Below are 23,836 nucleotides of genomic sequence, written 5' to 3' on the forward strand. Positions count from 1 at the left end.
TTACTTTTAAAAATCAACATCAACAACTACAACTCCGATTCCAAAAAAGTTGGGACAAAGTGCAAATTGTAAATAAAAATGGAATGCAATGATGTGGAAGTTTCAAAATTCCATATTTTATTCAGAATAGAACATAGATGACATATCAAATGTTTAAACTGAGAAAATGTATCATTTAAAGAGAAAAATTTGGTGATTTTAAATTTCATGACAACAACACATCTCAAAAAAGTTGGGACAAGGCCGTGTTTACCACTGTGAGACATCCCCTTTTCTCTTTACAATAGTCTGTAAACGTCTGGGGACTGAGGAGACAAGTTGCTTAAGTTTAGGGATAGGAATGTTAACCCATTCTTGTCTAATGTAGGATTCTAGTTGCTCAACTGTCTTAGGTCTTTTTTGTCTTATCTTCCATTTTATGATGCGCCAAATGTTTTCTATGGGTGAAAGATCTGGACTGCAGGCTGGCCAGTTCAGTACCCGGACCCTTCTTCTATGTAGCCATGATGCTGTAATTGATGCAGTATGTGGTTTGGCATTGTCATGTTGGAAAATGCAAGGTCTTCCCTGAAAGAGACGTCATCTGGATGGGAGCATATGTTGCTCTAGAACCTGGATATACCTTTCAGCATTGATGGTGTCTTTCCAGATGTGTAAGCTGCCCATGCCACACGCACTAATGCAACCCCATACCATCAGAGATGCAGGCTTCTGAACTGAGCACTGATAACAACTTGGGTCGTCCTTCTCCTCTTTAGTCTGAATGACACGGCGTCCCTGATTTCCATAAAGAACTTCAAATTTTGATTCGTCTGACCACAGAACAGTTTTCCACTTTGCCACATTCCATTTTAAATGAGCCTTGGCCCAGAGAAGACGTCTGCGCTTCTGGATCATGTTTAGATACGGCTTCTTCTTCGAACTATAGAGTTTTAGCTGGCAACGGCGGATGGCAAGGTGAATTGTGTTCACAGATAATGTTCTCTGGAAATATTCCTGAGCCCATTTTGTGATTTCCAATACAGAAGCATGCCTGTATGTGATGCAGTGCCGTCTAAGGGCCCGAAGATCACGTGCACCCAGTATGGTTTTCCAGCCTTGACCCTTACGCACAGAGATTCTTCCAGATTCTCTGAATCTTTTGATGATATTATGCACTGTAGATGATGATATGTTCAAACTCTTTGCAATTTTACACTGTAAAATATAATAAGTTGACTTTACTTAAAAAAATATGCAAAGTCGTTGCCTCAAAAAAAGTCATTTATGTTGATTTAGATAAATTAGATTGGGTTAACTTATTTTTTGTGAGTTTGCAGTACTCAAATTAACTTAGATTAGTTTGATTACATTAACTTATTTATTTTGAGTTTGCAGTACTCACATAAACTTATATTAATTTGATTACATTAACTTATTTATTGTGAGTTTGCAGTACTCATCTTATATAATTTTGATTACATTAACTTATTTATTTTAAGTTTACAGTACTCAAATCAATGGAATTCATGAATATTAAGTTAAATTTATGAAAAAAGATATCTGAAAGCCATTGATTTGAGTACTGTAAACTTAAAATAAATAAGTTAATGTAATCAAAATTATATAAGATGAGTACTGCAAACTCACAATAAATAAGTTAACCCAATCTAATTTATCTAAATCAACATAAATGACTTTTTTTGAGGCAATGACTTTGCATATTTTTTTTAAGTAAAGTCAACTTATTATATTTTACAGTGTACACTGTCGAACTCCTTTCTGATATTGCTCCACTATTTGTCGGCGCAAAATTAGGGGGATTGGTGATCCTCTTCCCATCTTTACTTCTGAGAGCCGCTGCCACTCCAAGATGCTCTTTTTATACCCAGTCATGTTAATGACCTATTGCCAATTGACCTAATGAGTTGCAATTTGGTCCTCCAGCTGTTCCTTTTTTGTACCTTTAACTTTTCCAGCCTCTTATTGCCCCTGTCCCAACTTTTTTGAGATGTGTTGCTGTCATGAAATTTCAAATGAGCCAATATTTGGAATGACATTTCAAAATGTTTCACTTTCGACATTTGATATGTTGTCTATGTTCTATTGTGAATACAATATTAGTTTTTGAGATTTGTAAATTATTGCATTCCGTTTTTATTTACAATTTGTACTTTGTCCCAACTTTTTTGGAATCGGGGTTATACACACAGCGGTGCTACCTGGCACCCTGCCACGAATTCCTTGCAAAATCCTTTGCCTTGTTGCGTTTTTGATGTGTCTGGCTAAGTTTTGGCTGAGATAGTCCCAGCTTTAATAATAATGGTTCACATCTGCTAAGCAGTAGGTACAAACAACAAAAAAATCTTTGGATAAAAGTTTTTTTTTGCTTTCCTTGCTCCCTTGCAGAGTGGCACTGAGACGCAAAGATGGGGAGGAGAGGCAGTTAAAGAAGCAAGAAGCATCTCTAATAATTGCAATACAGCATTGTGAAGTCTTGCCAAATGCAGCATTTGTGTAAATTGTGAATTATTTTTACCCTAATTGCCATCACTATGCATTTATCTTTGTGTTGCCTATTGTTTGCGCTTTGGATTTGCTCTCTAATTTGGAAATATTGTGCCTCTCTGTGTTTTACCCTTGCTACTGTTGCGATTTTGGAGCCATCAACACACTATCATTCCATTTCCAGTACCATCCTGTGGATGTAAATATTATGTGATGCAGAATGACTGGTACACATGGTACACACATATTGCAAACCTGTTGTCTAAAAGAGCTGAATGTCAACACAGCGCTCCACATAACAGGAAAAAACTGAGGCAAAGAACACCAAGATGGAGGCAGGACAAGACAGATTAACACAAACACGTAGCAAAAGGTAGGTAATAGACTTTAGAGCCTAAAAAAAGAAGACAACATAGGACTGGTGGGAATTAGAAAAATCAGAGACAGGGGTGTGTGCGAGAAAGAGGAAGTGGTGAAAGGGCAGTGGGGTTACTGTACCTCTCTGACCGGTGACTGCAGAGTCGGACTGCTTGACGCCTAATGCATCTGTGGTGTCTGGGAGGATGGCTACAGGGGGAGGAGTTGTGGATGGACAGGGTGTAGTGAGGGCATCTGGTCAATGGGACATGCAAACAAATACACAGGGACAGACGCAGACATAAAACACATAAAACAAAAAACAAAACAAAAACAAAACATCAACAAAACAACGGAACATACACAACAGAAAAATTTCATCTTGAATACAGTACATGATGCAAATTAAAATGGAATGCATAACACTAATGATGGATAAACTGTGAAGCAATTATCTCAAAAATAATTCCTGAACTAACATTCATTAAATCTCACAAGTTTAATATGCTATGAAACATGTCAAAGCATAGGATTGGGGAAAACTGAACTGTGCAGAAATCTGAGAGAAAATAGTTCAGAAATGATGACAGATAGCAGAAGCAGTCCAAACCACATGCAAACATCTCATCTCATCTCATTATCTCCAGCCGCTTTATCCTGTTCTACAGGGTCGCAGGCAAGCTGGAGCCTATCCCAGCTGACTACGGGCGAAAGGCAGGGTACACCCTGGACAAGTCGCCAGGTCATCACAGGGCTGACACATAGACACAGACAACCATTCACACTCACATTCACACCTACGGTCAATTTAGAGTCACCAGTTAACCTAACCTGCATGTCTTTGGACTGTGGGGGAAACCGGAGCACCCGGAGGAAACCCACGCGGACACGGGGAGAACATGCAAACTCTACACAGAAAGGCCCTCGCCGGCCACGGGGCTCGAACCCAGACCTTCTTGCTGTGAGGCAACAGCGCTAACCACTACACCACTGTGCCACCCCCACATGCAAACATTATTATTATTATTACTATTATCAACATTAATAATAATAATAATAGAATGATGCATCAGTAATAGTAGTAGTAGTATCAGGAGTTAGTACTGTAGTAGCAGTAAAATGGTAGCTGGTAAAATGGTAGAGGTATTTTTGTAGTAGTTCTAGTCAGAGTCCCTCCCATGCCAGGGGCTGGTCTTCCAAGGCAGTCTCCCATCCTAATACTAACCAGGCCCTTAAGGCACATTGGGCAGTGCTGATCTCCATTTCTATAGCCTTTGGACTCTCACCTATTATATAGCTACTGCAGGGTTACAGTGGGGGGCCAGTCCTCTGGTAACCACGAGAGTTTGACTCCTTACTCACAATACGATGTGCCTAGGTACTGTTTTTATGATGGTCTTTGGTATGACCTGACCACAAGTAGAACTCATGATCTCCCAGTTAGGTGGACACACTAACCACTAGAAAATCAGTGTTAATAGTACTATTATCTCATCTCATTATCTCTAGCCGCTTTATCCTTCTACAGGGTCACAGGCAAGCTGGAGCCTATCCCAGCTGACTATGGGCGAAAGGCGGGGTACACCCTGGACAAGTCGCCAGGTCATCACAGGGCTGACACATAGACACAGACAACCATTCACACTCACATTCACACCTACGGTCAATTTAGAGTCACCAGTTAACCTAACCTGCATGTCTTTGGACTGTGGGGGAAACCGGAGCACCCGGAGGAAACCCACGCGGACACGGGGAGAACATGCAAACTCTACACAGAAAGGCCCTCGCCGGCCACGGGGCTCGAACCCGGACCTTCTTGCTGTGAGGCAACAGCGCTAACCACTACACCACTGTGCCACCCCCACATGCAAACATTATTATTATTATTACTATTATCAACATTAATAATAATAATAATAATAATAATAATAATAGAATGATGCATCAGTAATAGTAGTAGTAGTATCAGGAGTTAGTACTGTAGTAGCAGTAAAATGGTAGCTGGTAAAATGGTAGAGGTATTTTTGTAGTAGTTCTAGTCAGAGTCCCTCCCATGCCAGGGGCTGGTCTTCCAAGGCAGTCTCCCATCCTAATACTAACCAGGCCCTTAAGGCACATTGGGCAGCACTGATCTCCATTTCTATAGCCTTTGGACTCTCACCTATTATATAGCTACTGTAGGGTTACAGTGGGGGGCCAGTCCTCTGGTAACCACGAGAGTTTGACTCCTTACTCACAATACGATGTGCCTAGGTACTGTTTTTATGATGGTCTTTGGTATGACCTGACCACAAGTAGAACTCATGATCTCCCAGTTAGGTGGACACACTAACCACTAGAAAATCAGTGTTAATAGTACTATTATCTCATCTCATTATCTCTAGCCGCTTTATCCTTCTACAGGGTCGCAGGCAAGCTGGAGCCTATCCCAGCTGACTATGGGCGAAAGGCGGGGTACACCCTGGACAAGTCGCCAGGTCATCACAGGGCTGACACATAGACACAGACAACCATTCACACTCACATTCACACCTACGGTCAATTTAGAGTCACCAGTTAACCTAACCTGCATGTCTTTGGACTGTGGGGGAAACCGGAGCACCCGGAGGAAACCCACGCGGACACGGGGAGAACATGCAAACTCCACACAGAAAGGCCCTCGCCGGCCACGGGGCTCGAACCCAGGACCTTCTTGCTGTGAGGCGACAGCGCTAACCACTACACCACCGTGCCGCCGTTAATAGTACTAGTATTTAATTAATCTGGTCGGGCACTACCCGAGCTGATGATCACATCATCAGCTTTTCTTTGGCTAATCAGACACAAGGTACGCCACCACTCTTGCCAGAGCAGTTGGGGGTTAGGTTCCTTGCTCAAAGGCACTTCAGCCAGTCCTGCTGGTCCAGAGAATCGAACCAGCGACCTTTTGGTCCCAAAGCTGCTTCTCTAACCATTAGGCCATGGCTTCCCATAGTACTAGTAGTATTGTAGTAAAAGAAGAAGAAACCTTTATTTGTCACATGCACACTTCAAGCACAGTGAGATTCATCCTCTGCATTTAACCCACCTGAAGCAGTGAACACACGCGCGCACACACGCGCACGCGCGCACACAGAACAGTGGGCAGCCACACTACAGTGCCCAGGGAGCGGTCAAGGGTTAAGTACCTTGCTCAAGGGTACTTCAGCCCAAGGCCACCCCATGTTAACCTAACTGCATGTCTTTGAACTGTGCGGGAAACCAGAGCACCCGGAGGAAACCCACGCAGACACGGGGAGAACATGCAAACTCCACACAGAAAGGCCCCCACCGGCCGCTGGGCTTGAACCCAGAACCTTCTTGCTGTGAGGCAACAGTGCTAACCACTACACCACCGTGCCACCCAGTAATAGTAAGTACCGGTAATAGTATAGCAGTCATAGTAGTGGTAGTAGTAATAATGGTAGCAGTAACATAGTAGATGTACTAGTGTAGTAGCAGTATAATAGCAGCAGTGTAGTAGTAGTAGTCATTACTTCTGTGTCAATCCTAGTGGTTTAAGTCTTATATGTTAACTTGTCCAATAAATTGAGTGTGATGTTGTTATTTATAAACAGTAAATATTGAATAACTAACATTTCAGGCATAACATTTCCAAACATTTTACACAGACGAGCAAACTGATTCAAATGGAGAAATGTACCAGTGCTGTTATACTAAATAGCAAGCTTGGTGGGCAGCCATGGCCTAAAGGTTAGCAAAGAAGCTTTGGGACCAAAAGGTCACTGGTTTGAGTCCCTGGACCAGCAGGAAAAATATGTGTGTGGGGGAGTGAATGAACGGTTGAAGTGCCCTTGAGCAACACATCTAACCTCCAAATGCTCCCTGGATGCTGTAGTGCAGCTGTCCGCTCCTGTGTGTGTGTGTGTGTGTGTGTGTTCACTGCATCAGATAGGTTAAAGGAGAACTGAAGGTAAATTTTTTATTATCAAAATTCTATTTATCTCATTTTATTAAATATAGGAATGCATTTTTGATAGCTATTTTGTCACTGCTATAGCAAGTTACGAGTGTTTGAAATATGCTATGTAATATATCAGTCCATATGTCAAAGCAATGGTCGTAAACAAGATTCAGTGAGACCTGTGCAAGACATCATAGGACGGAAGTAAAACGTACAGCAGAAATCAAAGTGACCAACATCTGCCAATGTTGTCAAAAGACACGCGCGCCCTCTTTCAAATGCTGATGTAATCAAGCCGGACGTTTTGTTTGTTTTGATAGCAATCAGGAAAGTTTGAAAAAAGTAGGCAGTAATCGTCATTTAAACTCGTTTTTGTGTAATATTTCGTTTGGAAAACAGTTTTCAAAATGGTGGCACTGACACCTGGCTGACACTTCACGTTTCGAAGTCTCGCAAAGATCGCGCGGATAAGTGACGCCTGCCGTGGACCAAACGAACTACATTCAACATGGCTAAAAACCGAATAGGTCGATAAGTATAATATTTAATTGCCTTTAGTTGTCAATACGTGTCACGATATAAGGTTACTAAAACCGAAAACGGGCGGCTCGGTGGTGTAGTGGTTAGCGCTGTCGCCTCACAGCAAGAAGGTCCGGGTTCGAGCCCCGTGGCCGGCGAGGGCCTTTCTGTGCGGAGTTTGCATGTTCTCCCCGTGTCCACGTGGGTTTCCTCTGGGTGCTCTGGTTTTCCCCACAGTCCAAAGACATGCAGGTTAGGTTAGGTTAACTGGTGACTCTAAATTGACCGTGAGTGTGAATGGTTGTTTGTGTCTATGTGTCAGCCCTGTGATGACTTGGCGACTTGTCCAGGGTGTACCCCGCCTTTCGCCCGTAGTCAGCTGGGATAGGCTCCAGCTTGCCTGCAACCCTGTAGAACAGGATAAAGCGGCTAGAGATGAGATGAGAAAACCGAAAATGTAATTGAATAACACGTTAATTAAGAAATAAAGCAAGTTTAAAAATGACTTCAGTTCTCCTTTAATTGCAGTGAAAGAATTTCACTGTGCTCTTTTATATATGTAATAAATAAAGCCTTCTTCTTTGTGGATCACTGCTTGTCCAGTTTTGGACTGTAACTAATTGTTGTATAACCAGCTAAAAAGCCCAAACTTTTTTTAAACCAGCTTGGTCTATGCTGTTCTGCTATCTCCTGTTGAAAAAAAAGAAAAGAAAAAAAAAGAAAAGTCAAAGTAAAGTTCATGCCAATCAGCTTTAACTACATATCGCCATGCGCTATAGCTGAAATTGAGTGACCCTGGCTTTTAAAATGGCAGGTCACATGCAGGATTTTCTTAATCCTGAATCTGCCCCGGCAGCCTGTTTCAGTCAGGACACACATCCCTTAGAAATGCATAAAATGTGTTTGGCCTGCTGATAAAGTTGGACGGAGGCTGATAAGGTGAATCACCAGTCTGCTCTTTCTCTAATGAGTCTGCTCTTTCAAACACTCGGTTCTCACAGGAGCATAACAGCGCATGTCTTTCAGGAGCTGATGTGAGAACATGAGGGTGAAATGAGCTTTGAGCTTTGAAACCTGCTTATTACCTGAACAGAACATTTGAGATGAAAGAATGCATTGGAATAATTTCATTGATTCTGTGTAGTAGCACATAGGATTAATAATAACAACCGTGGATTGTTTTTGACTTGTCTCAGTTTTTGGAAAAACAACACAGACTATGGAAAATGAAAATCTTTTATCTAGCTTGAGGAAACATTTCTCATCCATTGCCATAGCTATACTGCACATTTTTTGACTTGTTTGTATGAACTATTAGAGGCAGCACTCAAGCAGAATTTCCTGGCCGATAATAACGAAGAAAATACACATGTCCTTCACCAATGTGAACTACTACTTGAAACACGGGGTACATATATGGTGGGGCGCAGCACAAAATGTGACTAGATGTGGCTGCAAAATGTGCTCATAATACACCTGAAATTGGTGTTTGATTTCCTAAGGCTGTAACTCATCACACATACCTGGAACCATCGACAAAATGGGCTCTGTGTGGAGATCATGGTTTAAAAGCTTCTGTAAATGATTATAAAACTTGGAACTAGAGGAAATGTAGCTTTACTAGAGACGAAAGAAATTTGTTAAAGGAAATTCTTATGAAATAAAGAACAAGTAAATGGTGATTAATATGATAATTAGCTTTACTCTAATGAAAAGACTGGCAGGAAAAGAATAATTCACTTTTCTTGTACAAATCTTGTAGCACTGAAAAAATTCACAGTGTCACAAAACTGCTCTTTATTGTGTTGAATGTTTTACTTAAAGCTGATGAATGTGATATATGAGTTTGTGATATACTGTATGTACTATGACCAGATCTACACAAACGCTTCAATCGGAATTAAAACACCAGTTGACCAGAATAGTTCTTTCACAAATGTCATAAAATAATCTTGTATTATTAAACATTTTGGCATTAATTGGGATTGGTTAGCACTGTCGCCTCACAGCAAGAAGGTTCCGGGTTTGAGCCTCGCAGCCGACTGAGGTGTTTCTGTATAGAGTTTTCATGTTCTCCCCATGCCTACATGGTTTCCTCTGGGTGCTCCAGTTTCCTCCCACAGTCCAAAGACATGTGGATTAGTTCAACTGCCAACTCTAAACTGCCTATAGAGAGCGTGCACATGACGTCACGTGATATTTGTTTATCTGCCATGTTGGACGGCAAGGCCGCGCATAGAACTTAGACGAACCCGTTCTAATTATCAAGTGTGTGGGAGTAGATCTTTCGAGAATGGTTATATCTTGTTCAGCATTTGGTTGTACCAATAGACAGGGCCAAAAGGAGGGCCTGTCATTTTATAGATTCCCCGCAGATGAGGACAGACGCGCAAAATGGGTGTCCGCTGTGTGAAGAGAAAACTGGTACCCCAGTTCTACCAGACGAATTTGTAGTGAACACTTCATATCAGGTAGGTGTAATCTTCTAATTCAATACTCCTAGTACATCTGTTAAGTTGATTTTCGGATTGAATGATAACTGCATACTTAGAAACTAGACAGTACAGTGTTTGTGGCCGTCAGTCCGCTTGATCTCTAACGTTTAAAATGGCTATGCCTAGCCCTACTACCCTGGCCTAGTCTATGACAATGTTTTATCTTTTTGGCTCATATATGCCTTTGAAAGGCCAATCCATAGTAGGGATGGCAAAAACTAAAAAAAATCTTGACCGACCACCGAGCCTCATTAGCCGGTTAAAGTCGGTTAACCTATGAGTTTAAACAGGGATGCAAACGGCGGATGCGCCTTTTTCATGGGTGAATCGTGCAGATCCAATTTTTTTTTTTGGGGGGGGCGTTGGAGTGTCTGAATAATTTTATCAGAGTAAATTCTGTATTAAAATTACTAAATGAGCAAATGCTGTTACAGTCCATGAAACATAGGAAGTATGAGAAGAAAACAGTAAATCAGAAAGCTGCGCACGTTTTCGCGGAAGCTGCGCAAATGTGTGCAGCTTTCTGATTTACTGTTTTCTTCTCATACTTTAGAGTTTAGATTTCGAACATTCTTACGATAAAACGTCCTGCATAGTCTCTTTATGATAAACGTCTTAATGCCACTTACCCATGAGGTTATCAAGTAGACATTCTTCTTTGGAACCTTCCAGAGGTATAGTTGGGATACCCATCCCGCAACAAAATATTTATAAGCTTCCAGGCTCTTGTAAGCTTTGAGGGCTTTGCCAGTGTAACACGATTCACGATTAACAAGAAAATTGTACCGTAAATGTCGTGGTAGGCCAGATCGGGCAAATCGCCGGCACCGCAGCTCCGAATTTCCCTGAACAAGGATTGCGGCAAGTTGTACGGATCTGCAATCCCCAACCTGGAACACTTTTCCACGTAACGCTGCCTCACGTCACCTTCAAGATGCTGAACAAACTTAGACAAGTTATCGCGCGATGTAGATGGGGTATTTTCCGAATTTTCTTGGGGATTACTCCCTGGATCCATTACGCTCGCGCAAGGTAAACAATCCTGATGCCGTCCAATATGGCGGAGTACACACGTGCGGGTCACATGACTGCACATCCTCTATAGGTGTGAATGTGAGTGCTCATCTGTGTTAACCCTGTGATACTTTGGCGACCTGCTCAGTGTGTACCCCAACTCTCGTCCAAAGTCAGCTGGGATTGGCTCCCAGCGACCCTGATGGATAAGCAGTATAGATAATGGATGAATAGATGGATTTCTAACAATTACCAAAAAAAAAAAAAATTGTGTCTACATCGTTAAAAAGTTTCCATCATTTGTACAGGAAAAGCACTGTACCTGGAAAAATTGGCTATACTACTCCAAAGAACAATCATGATAACTTACACCTGATAACTTACACATGATAATCATGCTAACTTACACCTGGTTTTGGTAATTGGACAAAATCCTGTGCAAAAATGCTACTGCTACCACTGCTGCTTGCTCTGATGAGAATAGAATGGATGGAATATTCTGTATAAATCAGCCGCACTTCCTATTTGCTGACATCCTCCCTCAAGTGCATATGCATGAAGAAGCACATTTTGTGTTTCTACATGCACAGCACATAAACTGCATGTTTATGCTTGCATGCCATTTATGGAGGTTTTTCACACTCTAATTTTGCTTGAAAATTGGTGCAAACTGCTTAGTATGTCTGGCCCTCAGTGCCAATGTACTCCAAACTGCTGTAATTTTGTGTGTGTGTGTGTGTGTGTGTATATTACACACACACACACACACACACACACACACACACACACACACACACACACACACACACACCAATCAGCCATAATATTTTGACCAGTGACAGGTGAAGTGAATAACACTGACTATCTCATTACATCTTTCAAGTGGTGAGATAGGCAGCAAGAGAGCAGTCAGTTCTTGAAGTTGATGTGTTGGATGCAGGAAAAATGGGCAAGCGTAAGGATCTGCGTGACTTTGACAAGGACCAAATTGTGATGACTAGATGAGCATCACCAAAATGGCACAACCTGTGGGGTGTTCCCAGTATGCAGTGGCTAGCGCCTACCAAAAGTGGTCCAAGGAAGGACAATCGGTAAACTGGTGACATAGTCATGGGTGTCGAAGGTCCATATGGTCCAATCCCTCAGAAGAGCTACTGTAGCACAAACTGTTGAAAAAGGTAATGCTGGCTAAAACAGAAAGGTGTCAGAATTCACTTTTTCAGCAGTTTGTGCTACAGTAGCTACTTCATTACAATTTGGCCCTTGTCAAAGTCGCTCTGACCTTTAAGCTTGCCCATTTTTCCTGCTTCCAACACATCAACTTCAAGAACGGACTGTTCTCTTGCTGCTTAATATATCCCATAATTAATCAATGTTAAGCAATGGTATTCACTTCACCTGTCAGTGGTTATAATGTTATAGCTGATCGGTGTGTGTGTGTGTGTGTGTGTGTGTGTGTGTGTGTGTGTGTGTGTGTGTGTGTGGGTGTGTGTGTGTGTCTGTCTGTCTGTCTATCTATCTATAATAATAATATTTATTGAGGAAACTTTTTCATGATACATGATTTTCAAAAAGGACCTCATGAATTAAAACTACGAATAAATACAAATAAATAGTGTTTAGAGCTATAAATATATTAAAAAGCTAATAATTATGATAATTATGAATATCTAGTATGTAAAAACAATGTTAAGTTATGCTTAAAAAATACGAACATTCCCTGATTCTATAATTTCTTGGTTAAGTGTATTGTAATCTCTGACTGCATGAAATTCAGTCCTTTGCAATAAACATACACCCATCTTCTCTGGAACCATCTTTTCTCCAGAGACACCCACTTAAGTGTGGCAAGATCATATATATATATATATATATATATATATATATATATATATATATATATATATATATGCTTGAAAGTTTGTGAACCCTTTAGAATTTTCTACATTTCTGCATAAATATGACCTAAAACATCATCAGATTTTCACACAAGTCCTAAAAGTAGATAAAGAGAACCCAGTTAAACAAATGAGACAAAAATATGATACTTGGTCATTTATTTATTGAGGAAAATGATCCAATATTACATTTCTGTGAGTGGCAAAAGTATGTGAACCTTTGCTTTCAGTATCTGGTGTGACCCCCTTGTGCAGCAATAACTGCAACTAAACGTTTCCGGTAACTGTTGATCAGTCCTGCACACCGGCTTGGAGGAATTTTAGCCCATTCCTCCATACAGAACAGCTTCAACTCTGGGATGTTGGTGGGTTTCCTCACATGAACTGCTCGCTTCAGGTCCTTCCACAATATTTCGACTGGATTAAGGTCAGGACTTTGACTTGGCCATTGCAAAACATTAACTTTATGCTTCTTTAACTATTCTTTGGTAGAACGACTTGTGTGCTTAGGGTCGTTGTCTTGCTGCATGACCCACCTTCTCTTGAGATTCAGTTCATGGTCATATGCCCTGACATTTTCCTTTACAATTCGCTGGTATAATTCAGAATTCATTGTTCCATCAATGATGGCAAGCCGTCCTAGTCCAGATGCAGCAAAACAGGCCCAAACCATGATACTACCACCACCATGTTTCACAGATGGGATAAGGTTCTTATGCTGGAATGCAGTGTTTTCCTTTCTCCAAACATAACGCTTCTCATTTAAACCAAAAAGTTCTATTTTGGTCTCATCCATCCACAAAACATTTTTCCAAAAGCCCTCGGGCTTGTCCACGTGATCTCTAGCAAACTGCAGACGAGCAGCAATGTTCTTTTTGGAGAGCAGTGGCTTTCTCCTTGCAACCCTGCCATGCACACCATTGTTGTTCAGTGTTCTCCTGATGGTGGACTCATGAACATTAACATTAGTCAATGTGAGAGAGGCCTTCAGTTGCTTCGAAGTTACCCTGGGGTCCTTTGTGACCTCGCCGACTATTACACGCCTTGCTCTTGGAGTGATCTTTGTTGGTCGACCACTCCTGGGGAGAGTAACAATGGTCTTGAATTTCCTCCATTTGTACACAATCTGTCTGACTGCAGATTGGTGGAGTCCAAACTCTTTAGAGATGGATTTGTAACCTTTTCCAGCCTGATGAGCATCAACAACGCTTTTTCTGAGGTCCTCAGAAATCTCCTTTGTTCGTGCCACGATACACTTCCACAAACGTGTTGTGAAGATCAGACTTTGATAGATCCCTGTTCTTTAAATAAAACAGGGTGCCTACTCACACCTGATTGTCATCCCATTGATTGAAAACACCTCACTCTAATTTCACCTTCAAATTAACTGCTAATCCTAGAGGTTCACATACTTTTGCCACTCACAGAAATGTAATATTGGATCATTTTCCTCAATAAATAAATGACCAAATATAATATTTTTGTCTCATTTGTTTAACTGGGTTCTCTTTATCTACTTTGAGGATTTGTGTGAAAATCTGATTGTTTTAGGTCATATTTACAACCCCGAACCAAAAAAGTTGGGACAAAGTACAAATTGTAAATAAAAACGGAATGCAATAATTTACAAATCTCAAAAACTGATATTGTATTCACAATAGAACATAGACAACATATCAAATGTCAAAAGTGAGACATTTTGAAATTTCATGCCAAATATTGGCTCATTTGAAATTTCATGACAGCAACACATCTCAAAAAAGTTGGGACAGGGGCAATAAGAGGCTGGAAAAGTTAAAGGTATAAAAAAGGAACAGCTGGAGGACCAAATTGCAACTCATTAGGTCAATTGGCAATAGGTCATTAACATGACTGGGTATAAAAAGAGCATCTTGGAGTGGCAGCGGCTCTCAGAAGTAAAGATGGGAAGAGGATCACCAATCCCCCTAATTCTGTGCCGACAAATAGTGGAGCAATATCAGAAAGGAGTTTGACAGTGTAAAATTGCAAAGAGTTTGAACATATCATCATCTACAGTGCATAATATCATCAAAAGATTCAGAGAATCTGGAAGAATCTCTGTGCGCAAGGGTCAAGGCCGGAAAACCATACTGGGTGCCCGTGATCTTCGGGCCCTTAGACGGCACTGCATCACATACAGGCATGCTTCTGTATTGGAAATCACAAAATGGGCTCAGGAATATTTCCAGAGAACATTATCTGTGAACACAATTCACCGTGCCATCCGCCGTTGCCAGCTAAAACTCTATAGTTCGAAGAAGAAGCCGTATCTAAACATGATCCAGAAGCGCAGACGTCTTCTCTGGGCCAAGGCTCATTTAAAATGGACTGTGGCAAAGTGGAAAACTGTTCTGTGGTCAGACGAATCAAGATTTGAAGTTCTTTATGGAAATCAGGGACGCCGTGTCATTCGGACTAAAGAGGAGAAGGACGACCCAAGTTGTTATCAGCGCTCAGTTCAGAAGCCTGCATCTCTGATGGTATGGGGTTGCATTAGTGCGTGTGGCATGGGCAGCTTACACATCTGGAAAGACACCATCAATGCTGAAAGGTATATCCAGGTTCTAGAGCAACATATGCTCCCATCCAGACGACGTCTCTTTCAGGGAAGACCTTGCATTTTCCAACATGACAATGCCAAACCACATACTGCATCAATTACAGCATCATGGCTGCGTAGAAGAAGGGTCCGGGTACTGAACTGGCCAGCCTGCAGTCCAGATCTTTCACTCATAGAAAACATTTGGTGCATCATAAAATGGAAGATATGGCAAAAAAGACCTAAGACAGTTGAGCAACTAGAATCCTACATTAGACAAGAATGGGTTAACATTCCTATCCCTAAACTTGAGCAACTTGTCTCCTCAGTCCCCAGACGTTTACAGACTATTGTAAAGAGAAAAGGGGATGTCTCACAGTGGTAAACACGGCCTTGTCCCAACTTTTTTGAGATGTGTTGTTGTCATGAAATTTAAAATCACCTAATTTTTCTCTTTAAATGATACATTTTCTCAGTTTAAACATTTGATATGTCATCTATGTTCTATTCTGAATAAAATATGGAATTTTGAAAGTTCCACATCATTGCATTCCGTTTTTATTTACAATTTGTACTTTGTCCCAACTTCTTTGCAATCGGGGTTGTATGTAGAAATACAGAAAACTCTAAAGGGGTTCACAAACTTTCAAGCACCACTGTATATATACACACACACACAAAAGCCTGTATCGTTATAAATGATTGATGTAGTATGGTTGTGTGTCTGCTGATCGTTAATGAAAATTGACAACTTCTCTCAGTGAACAATACTGACTCGGTTCTTTATATGATATGTGAACAGGAAGTTGTCAGGCTTTGCTGCACCATCATTTGGCACTTTGGATATACGTGTCCTTATAGTGCTCTGACATTTCTGCAGTCCATATTCGGGACCTCTACACTGTACATTTTGCACTCATTAATTTCGCCATCATAATCTCACAAACACGAGTCAGCGAAAAGAAGCGAAATATGACAGAACAGAAAGTGCGAGAGAGAAGCTGTTCCTGTATTCTGGGTTGGGTGAAGATTTTGTGTATTGTGGCATTTCGCTACGTTCTCTTCCACAAAACCTACAGCAATGATGCAAGTCCTCATACAGAAGAGATTGAAATGTCATCATATTCTCTTCATATTCATTTATATTTTCTTCATATTCAAAAATCAATATCTCATAAATGACTTAGTAGCAGGCACGGACCCTCCAAAAACCTATGTATTTATAGCAAATGCAAGATATTAAGTACTCACTATGGGCAAGATATGGTCAGCCTCTGCCCACTGAGCTCTGCTAACTCACACTACATGGACCTGTTATCGATATTTTGCCAAGTTTTAATGAGTTTTCCACAGTAATAATCTCAAAACTTTTTTCTAGCTTTCAAATCAGGTTCTGTGAAAAACAAGAATGTCACTTTGCAATCAGTTTCAAAGGCTTCTAAAGACATTCTGATGTCTGGGGTGGGTTTTTAGAGACACAGCATGGTATGGGAGAACTTTTAAAATAGTTGGAAAATATACATGCTTCAGGCACCTGCAAGGATGAAAACACCTATTTCTGTACATCACACAGATCCCTTTTTAACATGGTCACACTCTTTTAGCCTTTTTAGCACTCACCATACACGAAAAGCACGTATTCAGCATGGTTGGTGCCCAGATGGTTGCTGGCTTCGCAGCGGTAGGTGCCGTTGTCCGTTTTATTTAAGGATATGAAAGTGAGCTCTCTGCCATCCACAATCATGCGGTCCAGGTCTGGCAGTTTGCCTCCATCTTTCGTCCATTTCACAGGGTCTGGCCTGAGAAACATGTTGAAAATTAAGTAAGGTTTTGTTGTTGTAGTTGCCGTTTTGTTTTTTAAATCTAATTTTGGAACCACATATGGAAATGAGGTGTCTATAATAACGAAGTGATCCTTGAAACAAGCACAAATGTTGGGCGTCATTTGCCCATCATAGTGTGCAAATGTTTTCTGACGTCAAACTGAACAACAGTTCCTGCTTTGATTAACAAATATGCTGACGAAGGCTAATCATCATTAAAATTACCAAGTCTATTCATGGCACAGCTGATCTACATTCATGGACACCTAGAAAACTCCATAAAACGCAAAAACCTCACAGAGAGCTAAAAATATCAAAACAACTACACAAACGAAATAGTGAAATAGTGTTTGGTGAGACAGTGTTGAAAACTTACGAGGGGTTTCCATTAGACACACATTCCAGTTTGAGAAGGTCTCCTTCTTGTGGGAGTGCTTGAGAATGCCTGATCTCCACACGAGGGGGATCTGCACAGACAGGCAGCTTCTTAGCCAGCAGAACGCAGACTACTGTATCAATATGTCCACAACGCAAGCTATCTTCTATACCCTGATCATAACATGTAACTGTAACACTTAGTTCTTAGTTGTCCTCTGTAGATCATTAGTAATTACTGACTAACTGTAGGGCTGGAGAGAAAATCATACTGAAATATTGATCTTGATTTGTTTTTCTATGCAGTTCAATTGAAGAACAGCGCTGATTCTGTTTCAGACAGAATGATACATGAATCTACAGTAGGAGAAGGGAAAACAAGATCAACTGTGAGCTACTGCTCATTTACATAGCCCCCTGCTCTCGCTTATATCAGAATGCAGGCAATCAAAGGAATAGGAGACTTATTATGAATGTTGACTTCAAAAAATAATTAACCCTGAAACAAGTAAGTAAAGAGCAGTGTTCTCCCTAGGGATTTCAAATAGCATTGTGGTAAACTGTCATTTTGAAATAGCATTTTGCTTCTTGAAATAGTGTCAAAATCCACCCTATATGTTTCATAAATACATTCAGTCGGTAAACAGGAAGTTGATGTGCGACAGACCTGAAAACGGTATACACGGTATCGAACCCCAAGCTGAAGCTTGGTACCAAATATCAAGCAGTTGTTACTTGTAGTTGCTGAGAAAAATGTTACGAAAATTTTGTAAATCCACGCTATCTCATCTCATTATCTCATCTCATTATCTGTAGCCACTTTATCCTGTTCTACAGGGTCGCAAGCAAGCTGGAGCCTATCCCAGCTGACTATGGGCGAAAGGCGGGGTACACCCTGGACAAGTCGCCAGGTCATCACAGGGCTGACACGTAGACACAGACAACCATTCACACTCACATTCACACTTACGGTCAATTTAGAGTCACCAGTTAACCTAACCTGCATGTCTTTGGACTTTGGGGGAAGCCGGAGCACCCGGAGGAAACCCACGCGGACACGGGGAGAACATGCAAACTCTGCACAGAAAGGCCCTCACTGGCCCCGGGGCTCGAACCCGGACCTTCTTGCTGTGAGGCAACAGCGCTAACCACTACACCACCGTGCCGCCCCAATTCCATGCTATATGTTTTGTAAATACATTCAGTCGGTAAACAGGACGTTGATGTGCAACAGACCTGAAAATGGTATACATGGTATGGAACCCCAAGCTGAAGTTTGGTACCAAGTGGCTATGATTTGTGGTTGCTGTGAAAAAGGGTGTTTTGGACGGACGGAAATACGGACGGATAGATGGATGGACAGAGGTAAAAAAAACAGTATTCCCCCCCTTCGGAGCGAGGGTATAATAATAAGGTTGGAATGCTAATTTGTGAGTGTATTTTCAAGGAACCACTTGCTGTGACAAAAAATAAAAATTTTGTACAATCCTAATGTTCGAGAAAAAAACAGTCTTCAGTGTTGGATTTCAAGGCAACAATGATAAGAAGGTGTAAATTATATTGGGGATGTGTTCCCACCACTTGATGATGTTCACAATTTTACATTTACATTTAAAGCATATGTTTATTAGACAAAGTTATGCAGAGTGACTCACAGAAGTCTGAGAATGACGTTTATATCCACCAGTTTTGGAAACTCCAATCTGTTTAAAAATCTTTTCTATAACAGCTAACAACAGAAATGGATCAAAAACCTTTCTAAAAATATAAATCCTACCAATAGTGTTTCTCATGGTAGTAACTAATAAACTTTCTCCTCTGTGGTCGCTCCTCTATAATTTATCCTTCCCTCTAATCACTAAAGTAACAGCACAGGGCTCCTGAGTGGCACAACAAAAAAGTGTTTTCCCTACTGTCCAAGGATGCGTTATCCTAATGGGCTTCATGGGCAGCTGCCCAGGGCCTCAGCCACTAGGGGGCCTCGGAGGTAGCGAGATCATCTCATCTCATCTCATCTCATTATCTCTAGCCGCTTTATCCTTCTACAGGGTCGCAGGCAAGCTGGAGCCTATCCCAGCTGACTACGGGCGAAAGGCGGGGTACACCCTGGACAAGTCGCCAGGTCATCACAGGGCTGACACATAGACACAGACAACCATTCACACTCACATTCACACCTACGGTCAATTTAGAGTCACCAGTTAACCTAACCTGCATGTCTTTGGACTGTGGGGGAAACCGGAGCACCCGGAGGAAACCCACGCGGACAACATGCAAACTCCACACAGAAAGGCCCTCGCCGGCCCCGGGGCTCGAACCCAGGACCTTCTTGCTGTGAGGCGACAGCGCTAACCACTACACCACCGTGCCACCCCCAGAACATGCAAACTCCACACAGAAAGGCCCTCGCCGGCCACGGGGGTAGCGAGATCGGAAAATATGAAACGATATTTTCAGAAGTTTTGATCATATTGATAACATTTTTGATGCATTTCGCCACCCGTAAGGAAGCCCACCTTGTCCCGTTGCATAAATCACCCGTCATTGTCAATATGATCACTGTCCACCATGTCTTCACACGCTACGCCAGCTTGAGTTCAATGATTTAATTAATGACTTCGCTTTCCAGAAAAGTAGGAAAGTGCCCTTGTAAGTTGACCCATGGCTGTCAAACTGAATGCGCAAAGCTGTGTGCCACTGCTGTTTGGGACATTACGTGTGTGAAAGGATGAAATGTTTCACATAGCCTAACATTTTGAGATTTATTTCTGAGAAGCAAGATATTTTTCTTTCTTTGTTATCGCTCTTTGTTTTCACAAGTTAAAAGTCGCCTGGATTCCAAAATGAAAACAAACGGTTATATACCAAATGAATGTTCTTGTTCCGAATACTAAAGAAACTGTTGTAGGCCTCGGTTATGTTCTTGACATGTTGTTCATTGACTCACTCATTCAAAGGCTTCTTGAGGCTAAACTTTAGTTAACCAGACTTGTTAACCGTGATGTCTGATGGATTTTTTCACCATGCAATTGCCTTTTTCACCATTGCTTTTTCTTGATTAAATAGGTGTTGATGGATATAAAGTTTTATCATTCAATAGTATTTCTAATTGTGCCACTGTCATTATTTAAGTTTCTGTGTCTCGTTAGACAGGCACATCTGAGGGGGTGAATTTGCTGAGCGCAGTTGACAACAGGTGGGGGTGGGGCCTCGGGGGGGTTGGGGGGTGGGGTGGGTGTCTGCCCAGGGCCTCGGCAAGGGTTAACGTGGCCCTGCTACTGTCAGATGAACATGATTTCAAATCATGATGGTTTAACAGCCATCTATGGCCAGGAGTCAAAGAGGCAAAACTGGCCATGCTCTCTAGATGGAAAGGATGGCATACACTCTTCTCTGTCCATCACAGTAACAATCATGGGTGCTTGAGTTCATGTATGCAGAAGATTTTCCCCTGGGGGTGTTAGGCTGCCCTGTGACACTGCACGAGTATCAATTAGAAAATGTAAGGTTGGATGGCCTTGGAAGAAGTGTGTGTGTGAAGTCTTCACTCTGTCTGGTCGGTAGCTGTGATGTGATAGAGGAGAGCTGACTGGTGGGTGGGAATTGGCAGGAATGATCTGTTTCTCAATCAGGCTTTTTCTGTTTTGTTTTTCTTTTGGAAAGTGATTCTGATGGTCATTCTGATACAATGATAAAATCACATTATTGTGTCATGAATTTATTGACAGAAAAATATAATCATGCTATCATTATAAGGAGGGTGGCATGGTGGTGTAGTGGTTAGCACTGTCGCCTCACACTAAGAAGGGTCTGGGTTTGAGTCCAGTGGTTGACGGGGGCCTTTCTGTGTGGAGTTTGCATGTTCTCCCCGTATCTGTATGGGTTTCCTCCAGGTACTCCGGTTTCCCCCACAGTCCAAAGACATGCAGGTTAGGCTAATTGGTGGCTCTAAATAGGTGTGAATGTGTGTGTAAGTGATTGAGAGGAGAAAACCTCTATAATAATGCAGTAGAAGGCAACGGGAAATCACTACTATAATTCCCCCTAGAGACTTTGATGGCTGAAGCCAAGAGGGCGGCCAAGTCACTGTAGTGATATGCCAAAATGGATGGATCATTATAATGACCAATTTACTCACCTGTATGATACCAACAAACCAAAAGATATAAACGTGGTAAGTATAAACATTAAAATAAAGAAAAATATGGTGAAAGAATGTTTGCTTTTGTAATGAAATCGAATTAGATCTAAAGAATGTGGTACTTTTCTATTAGGAGAAAAAGATCTCTTGAGGGCACCCTAAACTACAGTAAGAGACCATATTTTACATATGGATAAAGACTATATTGAAAAAATAAAATATACTGTATAAAAATAAAATAAAAAATATATTTCATAATGAGAAGCAAATATCACAAAAGTGAAAGCTAATGAAAAATCACCTAACTAATAGAAATTCAATTAATAAAGAAATGAAATGACGAAAGCTAATATGGAAATAAAAATTAAATAAAAGGCAGAGATTTATTTTAGGACAGGACTTACAGTGCACTTCCAGCACCTCGGTTGTTTGCTGTGGGACAGACCGCAGTGCCTCGTGGACCACTTTACATGTGTAGGCCACACCGTCATCATTTCTGTCTACCTGCAGCTGCACTGAGCTCCTGACTGTGAACGTCTTCCCACTGGCGTTTACCTCTTTTGCCCCTGCAGAACAATATACAGGCAAACATTTTACACATATACATTTAACTGTAAATACCCAACTGCAAAGGAAGCTAATTAAATTAACATGCAGCTATACACTCACAACCCACTATATCAGGGACACCAGTATATCTGGACATTCATGCAGTTATCTAATCAGCCAATCACATGGCAGCAATGCAATGGAAACAATCATGCAGATACAGGTCAAGAGCTTCAAGTAAAGTTCACATCAAACATCAGAATGAAGAAAAACTGTGATCTCTGTGACTTTCACTGTGGCATGTTTGTTGGTGCCAGATGGACTGGTTTGAGTATTTTAGAAACCACTGATCATCTGGGGTTTTCACACACCACAGTTTCTAGAGTTTACACAAAATGGTGTGAAAAGAAACCAGAGTGACAGTTCTGTGTGTGGAAATGCCTTGAGAAAGCAGAGGAAATGCCCAGATTGGTTCAAGCTGCCAGGAAGCATAATGCCCTGTGTCCAAAATCGCTCACTCCTTCATTACTCCCTACATAGGGAATTACCATATAGAGGACTATACAGTGAGCTTATTGGTAAAATGAAAAAACGCTTTCGGACACTAGTCCGTCACGCTGGTATTTATGTCATTCCTGTCACATAATTAAAACGTGCCAGATCAGTCGGCTGGTGGGTTTTCAAAATAACAAATACACACGTATTTTTGTGATAAATACATATTATACTGAGCGTATTTCCCACATTAATCAATACAAAGTACCTGCATCTTTCAGTTTTTTTAAATCAAGGCTGAATACTTTCTTCTTTGCCATTGGGATAGGCTCCAGCTTGCCTGTGACCCTGTAGAACAGGATAAAGCAGCTAGAGATAATGAGATGACATGAAATTTGAGACTTTTGATTTCTTTCAGCGTGACCGCAATGCATGATGGGATATAGTGTTTTGGTTAGTGACCATTGGTTGTACACTACTTTTCGTAATGCATTCTGGGATACTTTGAGTGCACTATAGTGGATAATAATATCCACTATAATCCTCACTAAGGTTTCGGGCAGCACTACAAAATGGCATCCCCGTTATATAGTGCCCTATATAGTGAGTAGGGAGCGATTTCGGACACAGGGATAGTAACTCAAATAATCACTCTTTACAACCGTGGTGAACGGTAAAGCATCTCAGCATGCACAAAATGTTGAACCTTAAAGGATATGGGACATGGATTTTTACCTGGGCATAATTATGTATAAAGGACATAAGAAATGCCATCTAAATCACTGCAGGGCGTCAAAAATGTGAAAATCATCACATTATTCAAGTTTTTTTTATACATCAGCGTAAAACAAGGATTCGTTAATGAGCTAGGTGGTCACGTGACCCGTGACGCAACAAAAACTTTCCAAGGAGCCAGCGCTTGGGAATCTAATGTAAACAGGTTACCGAAATGGACACCATCGACAGTGATATTCCCGATGTTTCACAGAGATGTGAAGTTAGACCCTATCAATTCGAACCGATAGCTGGAAATTCACATGAACATAGATCTTGTCTTTACTCTGACGGGTCAGATGATTCTGAGAGTGAAAGTTCATTCAATCCCCATGAAACTGAAAGCGGTCGGCTCGATAACACTTCCTGGTAAGTTAAAAACAATTCTGCTCAAAGGCTAATGATC

The 23,836-nt window shown here is 41.3% G+C and overlaps 1 protein-coding gene across 2 annotated transcripts in view; it reads right to left on the reverse strand.

The window, feature by feature from the left end:
• The window catches only part of cadm2a (cell adhesion molecule 2a), a 901,104-nt gene that overhangs the window by 26,474 nt on the left and 850,794 nt on the right, over positions 1-23,836 (reverse strand). Inside the window, exons 6-9 of one of the 2 annotated variants that reach the window (XM_060908168.1) lie at positions 22,017-22,178; positions 17,473-17,563; positions 16,894-17,072; positions 2,986-3,054 (exon numbers count right to left, since the gene is read on the reverse strand). In XM_060908168.1, the coding sequence (XP_060764151.1) occupies positions 2,986-3,054; positions 16,894-17,072; positions 17,473-17,563; positions 22,017-22,178 (501 nt within the window). Of the gene's footprint in view, positions 1-2,985; positions 3,100-16,893; positions 17,073-17,472; positions 17,564-22,016; positions 22,179-23,836 lie in introns of both variants that reach the window. The other variant, XM_060908167.1, reaches the window with a different exon arrangement.

Source organism: Neoarius graeffei, chromosome 25 (assembly GCF_027579695.1).
Source record: "Neoarius graeffei isolate fNeoGra1 chromosome 25, fNeoGra1.pri, whole genome shotgun sequence".
Lineage (NCBI taxonomy): Eukaryota > Metazoa > Chordata > Actinopteri > Siluriformes > Ariidae > Neoarius > Neoarius graeffei.